This window comes from Sphaerodactylus townsendi, linkage group LG07 (genome assembly GCF_021028975.2).
Source record: "Sphaerodactylus townsendi isolate TG3544 linkage group LG07, MPM_Stown_v2.3, whole genome shotgun sequence".
Lineage (NCBI taxonomy): Eukaryota > Metazoa > Chordata > Lepidosauria > Squamata > Sphaerodactylidae > Sphaerodactylus > Sphaerodactylus townsendi.
This window is the reverse complement of record NC_059431.1, coordinates 104,889,727-104,906,278: the sequence shown is the minus strand read 5'-3', so window position 1 is coordinate 104,906,278 and position 16,552 is coordinate 104,889,727. Positions and strand designations below refer to the sequence as shown.

At 43.1% G+C, this 16,552-nt stretch overlaps 1 protein-coding gene across 2 annotated transcripts in view; it reads left to right on the top strand.

Moving 5' to 3' along the window:
* Positions 1–2,967: 2,967 nt before the first annotated feature.
* Positions 2,968–16,552, top strand: part of KCMF1 (potassium channel modulatory factor 1) — a 72,723-nt gene continuing 59,138 nt past the window's right edge. The window contains exons 1-2 of one of the 2 annotated variants that reach the window (XM_048503718.1): positions 3,923–4,052; positions 4,214–4,270. In XM_048503718.1, the coding sequence (XP_048359675.1) occupies positions 3,938–4,052; positions 4,214–4,270 (172 nt within the window). In that variant the 5' untranslated portion in view covers positions 3,923–3,937. Of the gene's footprint in view, positions 3,526–3,922; positions 4,053–4,213; positions 4,271–16,552 lie in introns of those variants that run through there. The other variant, XM_048503719.1, reaches the window with a different exon arrangement.

The following is a 16,552-nucleotide window of genomic DNA, read 5'->3' as shown; positions in this document are numbered from 1 at the left end:
AAGAAAGGCAAGAAAATGTTTATAGCTGAGCTAGATGAAACAGGAATGCCAGACTCCAGGTGGGACATGGGGATCCCCTAGAGCCCATCTCTATACCAGTGGTGGTACAGAGATCAGTTTCTTTGGCGAAAATGGATGCTTTGGAGGGTGGATTCTATGGCATTACACTCTGCTGAGGCTCCTCCCCAAACCCAGTCCTCCCTGGCTCCATCTCCACGAGTTTCTCAGTCTGAATCTGGCAACCCTATACGCACACCCTGCCAGTGGCCAGGGGAGACCTGGCAATGCCGAAAAGAGACAGAGGAAAAAGAAACGGACAGTATAGAACGGTTATGGCGAACCTTTTAGAGACCAAGTACCGGGGTGGAGCAAGGGAAACTCTGTCCAGGGCACACATGTGCCCTGTGCCCCTACCACGCCCCTGTAAGCCCCCGCCCTGCCCTGGAACGTCCCCGGAACACTCTGAAACACCCTTGGAATGCCCTTGCCATGCCCCGCAGGGGCACATGTCCAGTGCATCACGCACCCCTTACCCCCTTGGCACTATGCCACTGCCGAGTGGCCAAACTGGGGTGACAGCATAAGTGCCCACTAAGAGTGCTCTGAGTGCCACCTCTGGCACCCATGCCATAGGTTCGCCACCACTGGTATAGAAGAAAATGGGTGCAGGTATAAGAATCAAGAAGAAACCCGAGGTTGGCATAGTAACAGATTTAGAGAAGATTTAGGGCAGTGGAAGGTATGACATTCGGGCAGACCCAAGAGCAATCCTAACAAGCAGGTCTACTCAGAATTCTACTCGGTTCTGTCAAGGCCTACTCCCAGAAAAGTGTTCTTATGACCGCACTAATAAGCATGCTTTTAAGTAGATACAAATTGCACTGAACGTATTGGAATGATATAGAAATAAACATGGCTGTAGATGGTTAACAAAGCTGAAAAAGAGAAACATTATTTTGGTACAGTTGCTCTTTCCAAAGATGGGGAAAACCCATACGATTTTGCAAAAGCTTAATATAGGATTTCATTCTTGCAAATCAGTGCAAATCATTCAATCATATTGTTTTATTATGTTGGGCTGGCAACTCGGGTTGGGAAATTCCTGGATAACTCGGGATGGATCCTGGGGAAGGTGGGATTTGGGGAGTGGAGGATCCCCCAACAGGGCACGATATCATACACTCCACCTTCCTAAGCAGCTATTTTCTACAGGGAAACTGTTTTCTGTCCCCTGGAGATCAGTTGTGGCTCTGAGAGATCTCCAGGCCCCATCTGGGGGTTGGCAACATTCATCAATAAAGTTGATAAAGTTAACTTAAGATGGTCCTAGAAATATACATTTGGAAGATGGGGGAATATCGCTGCAAAATATTTCTCAATAAATATCATGCTAATGTAGCTCAAGTAAACTGTGTTTTCATATTGTTGGGATGGTAGATGTCGATTTACAAATAGTTCTGGTCACGTTCACAAAAATTTCCCAATAAAAGAGAAAAATAACACATCAGCACTTTTGTGGAACTGTTGGGGCTAATTCCAGTCTGTCCTCTGGAGAAGTAGCAAAGATAGAAACAGGAATTCTAACAGGACATCTTTTGGAAGGAGGCAAATAACAAAGGGGACATGTGTTATTGTATCAAGCAGTACTAAGAAGAAAAGCAAGTTGCAGGTATATTATTTTGAAAGTATTTAGTAATTCCCTTTCCCCAAAAAGGTGATAAAATTGATTCACAAGTGGTCGAAGCATAAAACACCGATCATAAAATTCACATCAAATGACAATAACTAAAACAAGTTTGGAGGCAAAACAACAGGCAACATTCCTCCCATAATCCTGTTTTAGGGCCTTTCAGGGAAGGCCTTTAGGATAGTGTGAATCATACTTCTTGATTAAACAAGTTCCACAAGTATAGTGAAAAGATATAGTTTTCTCCAATTTGGAACGAACAAATCCCTGCCAATAGAGGATTATATAAACATCGAAATTATTCTTTCATGGCAATGTAATTAAAATTTTCAATATAATTTATATAAAAACATTTCTAGTCAAGAAAAGGTTGCACATTACCACCTGTTGATTTTCAGGAATTATCTGTTCTGTTAAAACTGCTGTACTGATGAGTGTCCTCTTAAAAAAAAACACACTAGGCGATAATAATATTCACATAGTGTTTCCTCTGTAGCCCATGTTCAATACAGCTCTGAGAAGATAGCATAACTAGTAAGAAATTTAATGAGTGAATAATAAAAAACAGACATTGCTTTGATATCCTTACATGACACTTTTGTGTGTTGTGTTTCAAATGAATTATCTGGCATGACATTTGACCACTCAGTTCACAAGTCAGAGGCCTTCCAACATATTACTGGCTGCGTGTTCTTTCCTTATATTATAATATTGACCTGTTTCACAGTTCAGGATTTCAACTTTTTTGTTTTGAAGGCAAGTTGTGCCCCCCCCCCCCCCAGGTGGATTCCACACTGCAGATTTATAACGAATTGCAATCGTTATAGATTCATTTCTCATTCATGAAAAGGGGAAACGAGTTCCTTTATAACGATTGCAACCCGTTATAGATATGCCGTGCGGAATGAGCCTAACGTGGGGAAACCGATGACATTTATAACGACTGCAACCCGTTACAGATACGCCGTGCGGAATGAGCCTAATGTGGGGAAAACGAGTACATTTATAACGACTGCAACCCATTGTAGATATGCCGTGCGGAATCCAATCTGAGGGAGAAAAGGAGAGGAAAGCGTGAGGCGCTGAGGGAACGGAGCGAGCCCAGCAACCGCCGCCGTAAACCTTGCACTCTTTCCTCCCCTTCCAAATCCTCTCTCCCTCAAAGTCTCAGCTGCTCTCTTTCCTTCCCCTCCCCTCGTCCCCAAGCCAGGTGCTTTCCCTTCCTCTCGGCCGACGGGACCAGAAGAAGGGGGAGGAAGGCAGGCCGGGCTACGCGAGGAGGAGGAGGAGGAAGAAGAGGAGGAGGCGGCCGTGGCGGCGCTGTTACCGCCGAGCTGTGGCGAGGGAGGGGAGCAGCGGCCGGAGAAGCCGGCGAGACCCGCCGTCGTCGTCGTCGTCGTCGTCGAGCCGAGGGGCGGCGCTAGGCGCTGGCGGGGCCTGAGCCAGCTATCGAGTCACCGTGTCACGGCGGCGGCGGCTGCCGCCCGGGAAGCAGGGAAACTGCCGCCGCCTCCTCCTCTCCTCTTCCTCCTCCTTCAAGGCCTCGCTCCTGCCACCCTCGCCGCCGCCGCCGCCGCCGCCTCCTGCTCGGCCGGAGCCGCTTCCCTCCCTGCGCGCGGCCCAAGGCGAAGCGAATCCTCCCAAGGAAGGGAGGGACCGGCCCAAGCTAGGCCAGGCCTGCCCGGGCTGCGGAGCCGGCGCCAAGCGGCAGCCACAACCGGGGGTGGGAGGGCGGGAGGGAGGGAGCGGGGAACTGGAGCCCGGGACGGGCCTGGGCTGGGCCGCGCCGGGCCGCCGCCGCCGCCTTTCCCTCTGAACTAGGATGTCCCGACATGAAGGTGAGTGCGAGGCCGCGCCAGCCGGGGAGGGAAGGAAGGAAGGAAGGAAGGAGGGAGCGAGGTGGATCATCATGGCGCCGCTCGTGGAGTCCGAAGCCGGGAGCCGAGCCCGGCCTGGGGCGGCCGGGCGGGCGGGCGGGCAGGAGGGTGGGCCGGGCCCTGCTTTGCATTGTCATGGGGCCTGTGGCCGTTACGGCGGCGCTTCGCCCCGACCGGACGCGGCCTACAAGACCGGGCCCAGACCGCGGTGGACGCCTCAGCCGCCGGGCCTGGGCCCCGCCCTAGGCTGTGTGTGGGGGCCGCGGGGCAAGCGATCCGTGGCTGGGCAGGGAAGGGTGGCTGGCGACTGGGCCAGGTGGGGGAAACCAGCAGAAGGCTGGGGCTGGGGAGGGGCTGGGGAGGGTGGTTAACGATGCACGTGGGAATGGCGTGCCTACGCTGGAGAGTTAACGGCGCTGAGAGTTTGGGGGCTGCGGTGGGGCGAGAAGAGGACCCCGCTCGGGAGACATATGCCGAACACAGGCTACGTACGTCTGAGCAGCCCTGGGAAGGAATGGGCTGGGAGGGGGAGGGGGGGGAAGAAACAGGGGATATGTTTGGGCGAGGGAGGGGATTGCAGAGGTGGGGATGCCAACCCACCTGGTCTCGCCCGAGGCAAAATGGTTGCACGTTTTGACCAAATCTTCAGGTGGCGTGGACGTCGGAACACAGTCCAAAGAGGGATGTGGCAGCCGTCACGGTGAAGGTGTATACCTGGCGTAGTTGACAGAGGCCGGGAAGGTTCACGGAGCCCACCTGTGCATGAGTGGATGTTAGGTAGAATCGGGCCGGAGGGAAACACGCGAGTGCCTGAATGTTCTCTATTGAGGAAGTCAGTTTGGAAAGAGAAGTTGAAACTGAGCACTTTGGGCTCGCCATGAGAGGCATCATATGCTGGGTGCATACATGCTTTTTGTTTTGTGCAGTGGGGAGCAGCGTGCAGCTGTGGCTAGAGGAGAATTAACTTCAAATCGCAAAGGGTAAGAGGTGCGAGGGTCTACTAGTATGTACTCTGTTCTTGTACCATGTACAAAGTTGATTGGGTGGTGCTTTGCCTTTGTAGAGGGTTATTGGAAATCGCAGCTGAGATCTAGCCTTGTCTAGGAACAAGGTAGAAATCTCTACTGTTCCAGTAGTTTTCTATTGTAGCACTGAGGTGCATGTGGAATACTAAATTCTCTGCAGTACTGACTTCCTAGTAACTCTGTCCCCTTTGAAACTGTAATATACCACGCTGCCTTCCGCCTTTTGCTTGGTCATGTTTGCGATAAAACGGAAGGTAAAGTAAGCGATAGGTCAGATTTCTTTATGTAATGTTTATTGCTGTCACTGAAATAAATGGATGTTCAGGAAAGAGGAAGTAACTGAAAAGGTTGAAAAGTGTGCATGGCAGGAGGAGAAAAATTATATATATACATATATCGAGCGTAAAGCATGTGGCTTGTGATGTTTAATACTATAGCGGAAGAATGATATACAGATGTTCCCCTTGCTTCTCTGAAATAACACTTTTGAAACAATATAAGGGCAAGTTAAAAAGGAAAGGAAGTAATCGCTGGTGGATCAAAATTTTTGCTGTGGCATTAAAGGTATATATGGTAATGATTCAGAGGAATAGAAAGAGTTCAGCACAATCAAAACTTTATGTTAAGGTATATGTTCCTCGTGTGTGTGTTCTTGAATTTTATTTTATGTGGTAGAATGTTTTCCTACTTTTTACAGTTCACATTCTGTTGCTTTGTGGGATTTTCTCCAAGAAGATGCATATATAGCACAAATGGGTTTGAATGAGTACTAGACAATTTTTTGAAGAATAAATCTGTTGGTGCCTATTAACCGTAATACATAAATGGAATCTGTAGGAGCATACAATGAATTGAGGGGCTATTACCCTGATTGGGGGCTTCCCAGAAGCTTCTGGCCAGCCTCTGCTGGAAACAGGATACTGGCCTAAAAGGACTCTTGGTCTGATCCATTAGATCTCTTATCTTCAAAGTGAACAATAAGTTATTTTCTACATTATTTTGGGATGAATGCTTCTCAAATAGTGGCTTAAGTCCTGCAATCAAATTGTATATAGACTTGAAATATTCCACCAGAATAAAAGATCTATTATAACTGCACTGATTAAAATTATAAAGGAGAGATGCCAACTGCTTCTGAGGTTTTATATGTATCTTGTATATGTCAGCTCTTCAGAATCTGAGAGTTATCCCTATAAATTACTGATTTAAAAAAATCATTTGCTTGAGATTCTGTAAACATACCAGTGGCTGGGTATACACTATGAACTCTTGTGAGTTTCTTTAGTTTTTGCTGCTTCCTGATTGTATGAATGTTTACTTAGAGGTAAGTTGCATAGATTTTAGTGAGACTTTTTTACAGGTCAGATCTTGGAAGTGCACCCAATTGATTAGTTGGAATATAATGGTAATAGTGGTTCAAGAGCCACTCAGGGCTCTTTGTCCTTTTACCCAGGCTCTTCTGATCAGTCTTTCCCAGAATGGCACCAGTCCCATGTTCAGGAAAGTGGGCAACGCCATTGCCTGGTAGGGCTTGTGGTTGGTATGTGGTTCCCATCTTGAAACTACCACTGACAGGAAAATTAGTTAGCTGCAAGCCTCCCCAGGGTAAAGGCCTCACTCCAGAGATGGTAGAAAGTGTGGCTCCTCCAGTTGCTAGAAGTCATGAATACCACTGGTACTGAAATCATTTCCTGGTGAGTGGTTTTAGTGATAGAAAGAGGCTGTTTACTTTTAATTAACGGTGACTACCATTTCGGATGCTTTCAGAAAACCTTCAAAAAGTTCTTAATTCTGTAGACATTTGTGAAGAATGGACTTTCTTCTAAGATACACACTGTTTGGTATTTAAATGTTCAGTTTGACATTCTCCTCCTGAACGACTATAAGAGGAACACTGCAGGTACCACTTCAAGGAATGCTAGAAGCATATTCAGTTCTTTCCAGTGTATTCATCTCTTGCACACTAGAGAATCTACATCAGCTTCCAAAGTTACCAGTTTAGAGTAACTCAGGCCTGTTGCAGCAAGTATTCTCAGTTACTTCATGCATAGGCATCTTGAGCTGCTCAGTTTGGCATATGCCACTGGTAATGGAGTTGTGAGGCCAGTGGAAATGTCTAACGAAGATTGGATTAATTTTTTTGGAGGGATACTTGGAGGGGTACCCAGTGAATCAAGAATGAATAAGAATCTGGGAGTCTGGAAGATGCCCTACAGGAGTAGGCTGGGACTGGTCAAGAGAAAGACAAAATCCTTGTTATTTCCTGAAGCAACAAATGCTAGATAGAGTTCTGAAAAGCTGACCAAGGTAGTTTGTAACTAACTTGCATTAGTGACTGTGGTGACGTATTGTCAGTTTATGTAGTCTGGTGTTTGGGCTCTTGGTGATACTTGGGAAAGGGAACCATTGGTTCTGCAGCTAGTTACCTTGGAACATCCTCCTCCTTGAGTAAAGCTGCTTGGGCTGTGGACTCGAGACCTGCATTGCTTGGCATCTTTTACTTTGCTCAGATTAAAGCCTCGTGATTGGTGGGCTGGCTCTGGGGTATGATGGCTGAGTTTTAGTCCTTGTTGTGGCTTGTGGAAGCACTCACTGGGGAAGAAGATAACTGTGAAGAAGAATCTCATGAAGTACGCCTGGGTCACTCCAGTTAAGACTGCAAGACTGCTGGTGTTACTGGTTGCATTGACCAGAAACTGCTCCAGTCTCTTTAACATTTTCCTTCACAATACTAGGCCAAATCTAGCACTAGTACAAAATGTAGAGGCCCAGAAGTCAGAATTCAAATACACATGGAATGCTCATACTTTCATTTGGGTGCCTGTAATATTGAAGCAGGTTCAAAAGCTGCACACATTTTCAGATAGGTTTAGCTGCTGTCCCACCATTAACAGCTACTTTGCCAGATCAGATTAAGGATTCCAATATTCCATTTACAGCTGCAGTCAGTGAAGGGATAACCGGCATTTGAGATTCAGAAGTCTGTCTCTGTCTGAGTATGGAGGCTCAATTTTAGCTTTTCATGGTTTAATACTTATGTACCTTTATTCCATGTGTTTTTAAAACTCCCCTTGAACACATCAAGCTGGTGACCAGCAGCTTTGTCTGGTATGAAAGCTTTCTTTTTGTTTACTTACACTTTCATTGACCCTGCATTCTAGTATGAAACGAGATGGCTTGATCCAGTCAACTGTAAGTAGAGTGCAAAACTGAGCCTAGCCACCCACCACCCCAGTGCCTGAGCACCTGGTGCACCAAGCTGGTATAGGAAGTTGGAAGCTTTTGTGTCACTCTTGCATCACTGTCCAGCCTTCTTCCCTCCACTTGTTTAAGAAACATGATTTGTGTTCCTTGGCCTACAAGAGGGTTAGACAGGAGTCTAGAAAGTGAACATAGTTCACATATCACCCTCAATGGCTTAGTAGGTCGCTGAATGCTTTGATGTACACTCTACAGATGAAATTCTGAGCTATATTAGATAGATAGATAGATAGATAGATAGATAGATAGATAGATAGATAGATAGATAGATAGATAGATAGATAGATAGATAGATAGATAGATAGATAGATAGATCGATCGATCGATCGATCGATCGATCGATCGATCGATCGGAGTGTGTATATATTTAGAGAGAGTGAATGTATACATACACAGAGAGCACAAACAGACACTCTTTTTCCCTGGTAGCCAGGGAAATTTGAGCAAAAGAACTCCTAAAGAAAGCCATCAACTGGTCTTGTTGATCAGATATATTGAAGTTGTGGTGTGTTCTGCTTTATTTTATATACTTTGAACTTTTTGTTGTGATATTTGCATTGTGAAGGCCTTTGGTCATATAGTAAACAATTGATATAGATAGTTGTGTGTGTGTATGTCAGCAATTCTATTTTTGCGGTACTTTTAAAGCATGAATTCTATCTAAATCAGGTGACTTGTTTTTCATTTGTGAGTTCTAAAGCACTGTCACTTCTGTTTATTTCTCTTCCTCTGTATAGCTTGAAAACCTTGAATTTGTGTGTGGCTGTGTCTCTAGCATCTTTTGTAATGAAGTTTGATGCAACTAATTAACTTAGTTTTCCTTTAGTCCGTCTTAGCTTGTCTTTTCATAGCTTTGCATGCTGAACATTTTTATCCCAAACAGTTTTCTTAGCTCTGGTTCTTCAGTTAGCATGCAGCTTAGAATATGGTCTTTAGTAGGAGTTACAAAGTCTTTGCAGTGTCAAAAGACAGCCAACCACAAAGTTTACACATGCATCCTACCAGGATAAAGGCATGTTATCTTTCATTGGAATGGCTAGGGTTATGCTGCTGAGAAACGTTCATTTGTTTGTTTCTGAAAATATTAATATCCCACATTTCCTTTTGGCTCAGTTTTGAAGCCTTTCTCCAACGCTTATGTTAGACTTGTTAGGCTGAAGGAAGGTGACTTGGAGGAGGGTTGGATTCACTGCTCTCACCATACTTTCCCTTGGAAGGAATTTGATTACTGAATTGAGTTTATGAATAGTTGAAGGGATGTGTTGCATTTTGAACTGTTATACTTTGCAGAGTTCTGGCCTGGGGGTGGGGTCTGAAGAGTTATAGTCACCCAGATGTAATTATCATGAAGAACGAAGGCTCCAGTTTTTGTTTGAGTCTTGTGAGATGAGTCCTTGATGCTTTGGCCCAGCCACCAGTGATGATTTGGAACCTCTCTGAATTGTCAAATGTTCAGTACACAAAATCATATGTCGCTTCTCAATTGAGTTATAAAAATAAGGTTTATTTATTTTTATGTCTTTGTTTATAGCTTTTTCAGTAAACTATGTGGTCAAGTGTCAAGCTTTTATCCAAATCTGTAGCAGTTAAAGGTTTATTTTCATCAAAGACATAATGGTGCAGTTCTTGAGTTACTCAAGTCTAAGCCCATTCATTTCATTAGGTTTAGTCTAGAATAACTGTACATAGGATTGCACTGTAAAAATCTTATTACTTTAGCAGAAATACCTGAGATAAAAATTGCTTTTCATCTGTCAGTTGTATTGTATGCTTGACAAATGCTTAAATTGTGGAATTTTTCTTTGTCCTTCTAAAAATCCCTGCTTAGGATATGTCAACCAACATTTCCTAGAATTCAATAGCCAAGACACACTTTCCCCTGAATTAAAAATGGAGGGAAGTCATTCTTATATGGGGGAATTTCAGATTAAATGTTATAAAAATTATATGTTCTCAGAGGAACCTACCACCTGTTTTTTTATGTGAAGTCAGTGTTCTGGACTTGCCTTGAGAAGAAAGTGGCCAGTCTAGGGCAGTGACTCATGCAGAACTGCACCAAGCAGTTTTCAGAGGAAAGTAATTCTGCTTTATTTCTTTGCTGGCACTTAAATGATCCAGTCTTGCCATATATGGAGGCGGGATAGAATTCATAGTTTCCTGAAGAAGAATGAATCGTTAAAGTGTTTACGTTGATACAAGATTGATCCTTTCTTCAACATCCAGACACATGTTTTTGAATATGAAGTTCTTCTAAAAAACATTTACCATGCAATTTCAGTTATTGCTTGCAAGGAGATTTGATTATCAAGTATCCATGTTCCTTTTTAATCTGGTCAGTCACTTTCAAACCTTGTTAATGTGCCACCACAAAACTACGAGCCTGTCGCTATAACTTAATCAATTAATAGCTCCTTAGAATATAACCATTAGAAGTGGCTTCCTGCTGTATCTCTGCATGCATTACCACTTTGGCTTTGTCACTTTCAAACCAGCCTCCACTGGGGGTGGGCCATTCTGAGTTAGTTTTCTGTTCTGACACACATGAAACAAATTTTCCTGATTTAACTATTTACTTTCAGTAAGGAAACTCATTCATCGATGGAGTCCTCCGGCCTACTTGAAATGTCCCATTAATTTCAGTGAAAGACTTGATCTGCACATGTAGCTAGGTTCTGCCCTTGATATGAGTGACATTTCAGGCGCATGTATGCTCTCAAATCAGTGATTTCATTAATTAATTAATATTTATTTATAAATTCAGTTTAATAGACCGCCCAACCCCAAAGGGCTCTGGGCAATGTACAACATATTTAAAACCAACTGTAAACAGTTAAATAACATAAAACTTTAAAACTATCATTTAAAATCACAAGGTACCAATTTTAACTTATAATTATATAATTATAATAATAATCAGATGGTGCTGATCATACAGTACAGTAGAACCTCAAAAATCACCGATAATCCGTCCGGAGATTATCAGCGATTTTCGAAAATGGCATATTTCGAGGTATGCTGTTTGCGCATGCGCAATGCCATTTGTGAATGCGCAACGGCGTTTGCATACCTTCACGGCCACCGAAAATCGAGGTGGCCGACGATTTTCGATGGCGGAAATCGGCTCCTGGCAATTGTCGAAGGCACCGTTTTTCGAGGTTCTACTGTACATGTCACGGGGGCTAGTTAAGATGATATTCCATCATGTTAATTGGACAACAGGAGTGGTAACCTTTCTATGGATGTCTCTCCCCCTTCCCCCACTGCCAAAGGCCCGGTGGAACAAAACCATTTTGCAGGCCCTGCAGAACTCGCACAGGGCCCTAACTGAAGATGGTAATGAGTTCCACTAGATGGGGCCAGAGCACTGAAGGCCCTGGCCTGGATGGAGGCCAATCGTATTGTGGAGGGGCCAGGGACTACCAGTAAATTGGCCTCTGTAGAACGCACAGGCCAAATGGGGACATAGGGGGAATGGGGATATTAGTGGACTCCTAGGTAACTTTAATTTCATTGTATAATGGCTGTATCACACACTCTGAAAAGCCTTGCTGTGTACCATATTTCAGACTAATTAATATATTGAAAGAAGCCACATCTCATTTGTAAGCTTTTGTTTAACCAGGTAATCACATGGCATAAATTACAAAAAACACACCCTTGATCCTTGAGAAGTATAGGGAATTTTCCAATATGATTTATCTATTAACTGTTGGCTATTGTCAACAGTGATGTTAACTACTGTTAAAGCTAACCACACTTTCTTAACATTGAGAACATAGAGCATGAGAGTAATTATTCTCAATCAAACCAGTGGTCCATCTAGTCCAGCATCCTGTTTCCAACATGCCAAAGGACAATTCACAGGCAACAGCCCTCACCTGCTTCCCAGCATCTGTCAATCGGAGACATTCTGTATCTGAAACTGTAGGTCCCATTGAGCTGTCATTTCCTTATCCTCCATAAATGTGGACACACACACTCGTTTGAAATCTAGTCATTGCCCCCTGCCTCATTTTATAGCATTGAGATCTACTAGTTGTATGAAGCAGTACTTCCTTTTTATCTTCCTTGACTTTACTGCTCTTCACTTTCATAGGATGACTGAGTTTTGTGCATAAATTGTGACCCCGAGTCATTTTTTAATAAGTGAAAAGCTGCATATGCTTTATTCTTCATAGGATAGGCACTCTAACCTGAGATCATTTTGGTTGTTCCTTTTTTTCTGCTCTTCCTCCTTAGTATTGTTTTGAGTTGCAGGGACCAGAGTTTTATGCACTATGCCAAGAGTAGCTGTTCCATAAGGGTGTTACTATGTTAGTAGTTTTATTCTCAGTCCCTTCCTTGGTGAGTTGTAGCATGGAATTTGCTGGGTTTTAGCCTGTCTGCACTCTGTTGACACTTTCATCAAGCTAACCACTCACAGTCCCAAATTTTTATTGGTCTGTCACCACAGTGAGAAGTTTTCTAGATTTTGATAATAAGCTATCTTAACCTTGTGATAACTGATACTGCTGCTAAATTGGCTTTTTTGGCTTTATTCTTACTGTTTGCTGTGTGTTTAAGTTTAATGGCAGTTTTGTAAGCCACTTTGCATATTTGTTCGGAAAAAATAGTGTATATAAATTCCACAAGGGGAAAAAACCTAGATCCTGATGGAGAAGAAATCTAGCTGACCTAAGATCAATAGATGATTTATTCAAACACCATGCTTTCTCTTCTTTGCAGCTGTATCAAGTAGCATACTACTCACAAAAATAGTTGGATACTAAATTGTCACACTTTCTGTTGGGTAGAATCAATTAGTGTTAACATCTTCAATTTTCTGTATAAAATAACTTCAGGCTCCAGAAATAGCACTGACTGTCTTCCATTCAGATTTCTAACAAGAAAGAGACTTGGTAAAAGGAAGCATTGGGTCCACTTTTAGTAATCTGCTCTAGTCCATTGAATTTTCAGGTTTCTGTTACTATCAGCTTCACATTGTTGTTTTGAAGTTGGGAAGGAAGTGGTACTAATACGCTGTGCATGCTGTTCAGTAATAGCGAATTGGGTACTTACTAAGGACAGGTTTAGCCTTTTTGATTTAAAAACTTTTATCTTCCGTTTGAAGTAGCAACTTCCGTTTGAAGTTAAAAACTGCTCAAGTGGGCATCCACAAGGATTTATAGGAGAATTTTCTTCCCCATCTTGATTCTCCTATCTTTTGTCTGTTTTTATTTTCTCTGGGTCTGTCCCTCACACACACACACTCCTCTTTTTTCCTGGGTGTCCACTCCTTCCCCCAGTCTACCTCCTTCACTTTCCAAATTAAATTGTTTCTCCATCATGACCTTGAGAGTCAAAATGAAACTCCTTGTGAGATCTCAGCATAGGAATCTGATAAATATTTCTTATATTTTCCTTGCTGTTTGGAAATGAGGCTTGATAATTATGTTTGCTGATTATTGTTTTCACTGGATGTCTAAGATAAGCTAAACTTTCTGTTCATGATTTATTCATTGTACAGTTGTGAACAGCTAATTGTACTTTTAATCATTATTATTTTGTGGAAGCTGTAGAGAGGTGGCATATAAGGAACAGGTGTTTATTTCCCGTTACAGCCCTTTCTCATGATCTCTTGTATTGTAACACATGAAGCAGTCGATTGCTACACATTGCTTTGCAGAGGAAGCTGTTACTTTCCCATAAGGTATCTATCAGTGGCTAAAACAGTGTAATGTTTCCCAAAGAATAAGTGATTCTTCATTTTTTAAATTTAATATGCACTGACAACATTGTTTGCAAATGTAGAATAGGCCTGTGCCAGAATATTTGACAAGAATGCCTTGCTGGATTAGGTCAAGGTTCATCCAGTCAGATGTTTTTTCACCACTGGCCCTATCAGATGCTTTTCGGAAAGGCCCAAAGTGTAACACGCAAGCCACTACTGGTTTTTCCTCTATAGCAACTGGTAATGGAATAGTGGGAAGGCACATAAGTTAGCCCTGCTGAAACCAAACAGAGCCTGAATGAGAGACCTCCTGGGAACCTCGTATATGCCTCTGTCAGTTGTGCAGTGGAAGAAGGGCAGGCTACGCATGGGGAGATATTCCTTCTGAACATTCATGTTCCATTAGGTACTACCACAGTTCCCACAGCTGACCTCCATTAACTTTTCTGATCCTTTAAAAGAGAGTGAGAGGCCTATTGTGGGCACCACTGCACTTCGTGCCAGTGAATCCCCAAGTTAACTCTACGTTCTGTGAAGAAATACTTCTGGGCTCACTACCAGTGGAAGTTAGTTGTGTGGGGGCCAAACTAGGCACTTATCCTTCCTCAAAGGTTCCTTCATTTGTATATTTAATTCTTTCCCCCAATAAACTTTCTGTTAAGATTTCCAGTAGACAGATGTTTATAGAATCGTGATTGTAGTGTCAGGCAAGTAAGAATAGTTCAGCCATGGAATCAGCTGACATGGGAAGTGGTGAGCTTCCTTGTCACTGGCAGTTTTCAAGTAGCAGCTGGACAAACACTTGTGAGGAATGCTTTAGACTGATCCAGCATTGAGCAGGGATTGGTTGAGATGACCTGTATGGCTCCTTTCAACTCTGTGATTCTGTTCAGGAAAACCAAGACTATTTCATTTGTGTATTTAGATCATAAGATGTCTAAGTCTACAGGCTTCTGACAGGTCTAACTGTGCATAATGTATGCATTGTAAGGAGTGCTGGGATACCAAGCCATTGATGTGTACTTGTGTTTAGGATTTGTAACTGAAAAAGGTCCACGGTTCCCTTTAACTAGCCGTATAAACAGGATACTGCAGAACGGAAGGGGCATGTTGACCAGATTGGTAATTAGAATTGCAGGTTTCAGCATTCCAAAGGAAGGTCTGTATTGAGGAAGAGAGCAGGCCACTAGACTGGGAGAGCAGTCAGCAAAGGGGATAACCTATTATTTATCTTCTCAATAGGATTTTGCACCAGTTCAGACAGAGACTAAGTGGTAGCATGAGACATAGGCTGGATTTTGGAATAGGTAGTACTGGTGCCAGAGAGAAGATGGGCATCTTTTTCACTCTCATTGTCCAGTAAACTTCTCCGGTGATAGATTGCTCTATTTCGTAGGTGTCAAACTCGCAGCCCTCCAGATGTTATGGACTACAGTTCCCATCATCCCCTGCCAGCATGATGCTGGCAGGGGATGATGGGAACTGCAGTCCGTAACATCTGGAGGGCCGCGAGTTTGACACCTGTGCTCCATTTGTTTGTATTTATATTAGAACACTTGTACCTTGCCCTTTCTGACACATCAAGGTGACTTATGAAAAGGTTAAAACAACAAAAATGTAAAAGATTGATCCGAAATCCCTTAATAAATGCCATCGAGTCACGTTTGACTTGTGGTGACCCCTGGTGGGTTTTCATGGCTAGAGATGTTGAATTGGTTTGCCATCACTCGCCTCTGTGTCATGAACCTGATATTCCTTGGAGGTCTCCCATCCAAATACTTGACAGGATCGACTGTGTTTAGCTTCTGAAATCTGAGGAGATTAGGCTAACCTGGGCTATCCAGGTCAGGGCACACAATTGGAAGCAAAAACCCAAAACATCCATGGGGGAATCAAAGTATTTTTTTTTACATATCTGAAAGAAAAATAATGAAGCTCTTGAACTTTGGTTACATTATATGAAAACAGGACTCACTGGGAAATATAGGCAAAATCGAAGGCTGGAGGAAAAGAGAAAAACTCAACATGATATAAGTTGATAACAGTAATGGAAGCCACAGACTTCAATCTGCAAGACTTGAGCAATGCTGTGAATGACACGATCTGTTGGAGGTCATTAATTTATAGGGTCACCATAAGTCAAAAGTGACTGTACACAGAAAAAGAAAGGTTGGTACTGTATGAGCTATCACAGAGAACATCCTTAGCTTATTTATATAGGAGTGCAGACCTTTGCACATGGAGGTTCTCTTTAGTCACTATAATTATTGATCTGTCTTTCCTGCATGAATTCGTTGAATCCATGCAACTGGTAAACACATAATACAACCAGTGCAGTGAAATGATTTACTATTAGAAAGATTTCTCTTTCTGCAAGAGAGTCCAAAAGTGAAAACCTATCCAGCCTTTGCTGGTAAGGAAGATCCATGCTTCATCTACATGGTAATTTTGTCCTCCTCCCCCTTTCCCGTATCTTTTATAGTTCTGTTATGCTTCTGTTTGAGATGGGCTTAACCGCATCTCTAAACAGGAGTCAAAATACCAGGATACCGTCGATCCGTAAGCATATCTCCAATGCTCGCCTTCCGCGTTTTAAAAAATGCATTGGTCCAAATAAAAAGGATTGTCTTGCATGCCTTGCCATTCTTGTTACCATAGTAAAGGTTGGCCTTTAATTTTAGCATTCTGCGTGATATTAAGAGGTTTTGGAATGAGTTTCCCCAAACCTCTGAAATATTGTAGAAATGGGTTGTGTGCTTCTGCATTTGTTTACAACTGGAAATCCTGTGACTGTGCCTTAAAAAGTTGGCATTGTGATAATTTTTTCCCCACTTCCCTCATATGGATACTGACCGTAATCCAGGTATTAGTATAGACGTCTAGTCTTATATTTCGACTGCTGAATCTGGTATGCCTAAGCTGTGTACACAGAAGGTTGCTTTCACATTTGGATCATCCTTTCTGGAGTGAGGCCACTGTGCTGGTGAGGTGT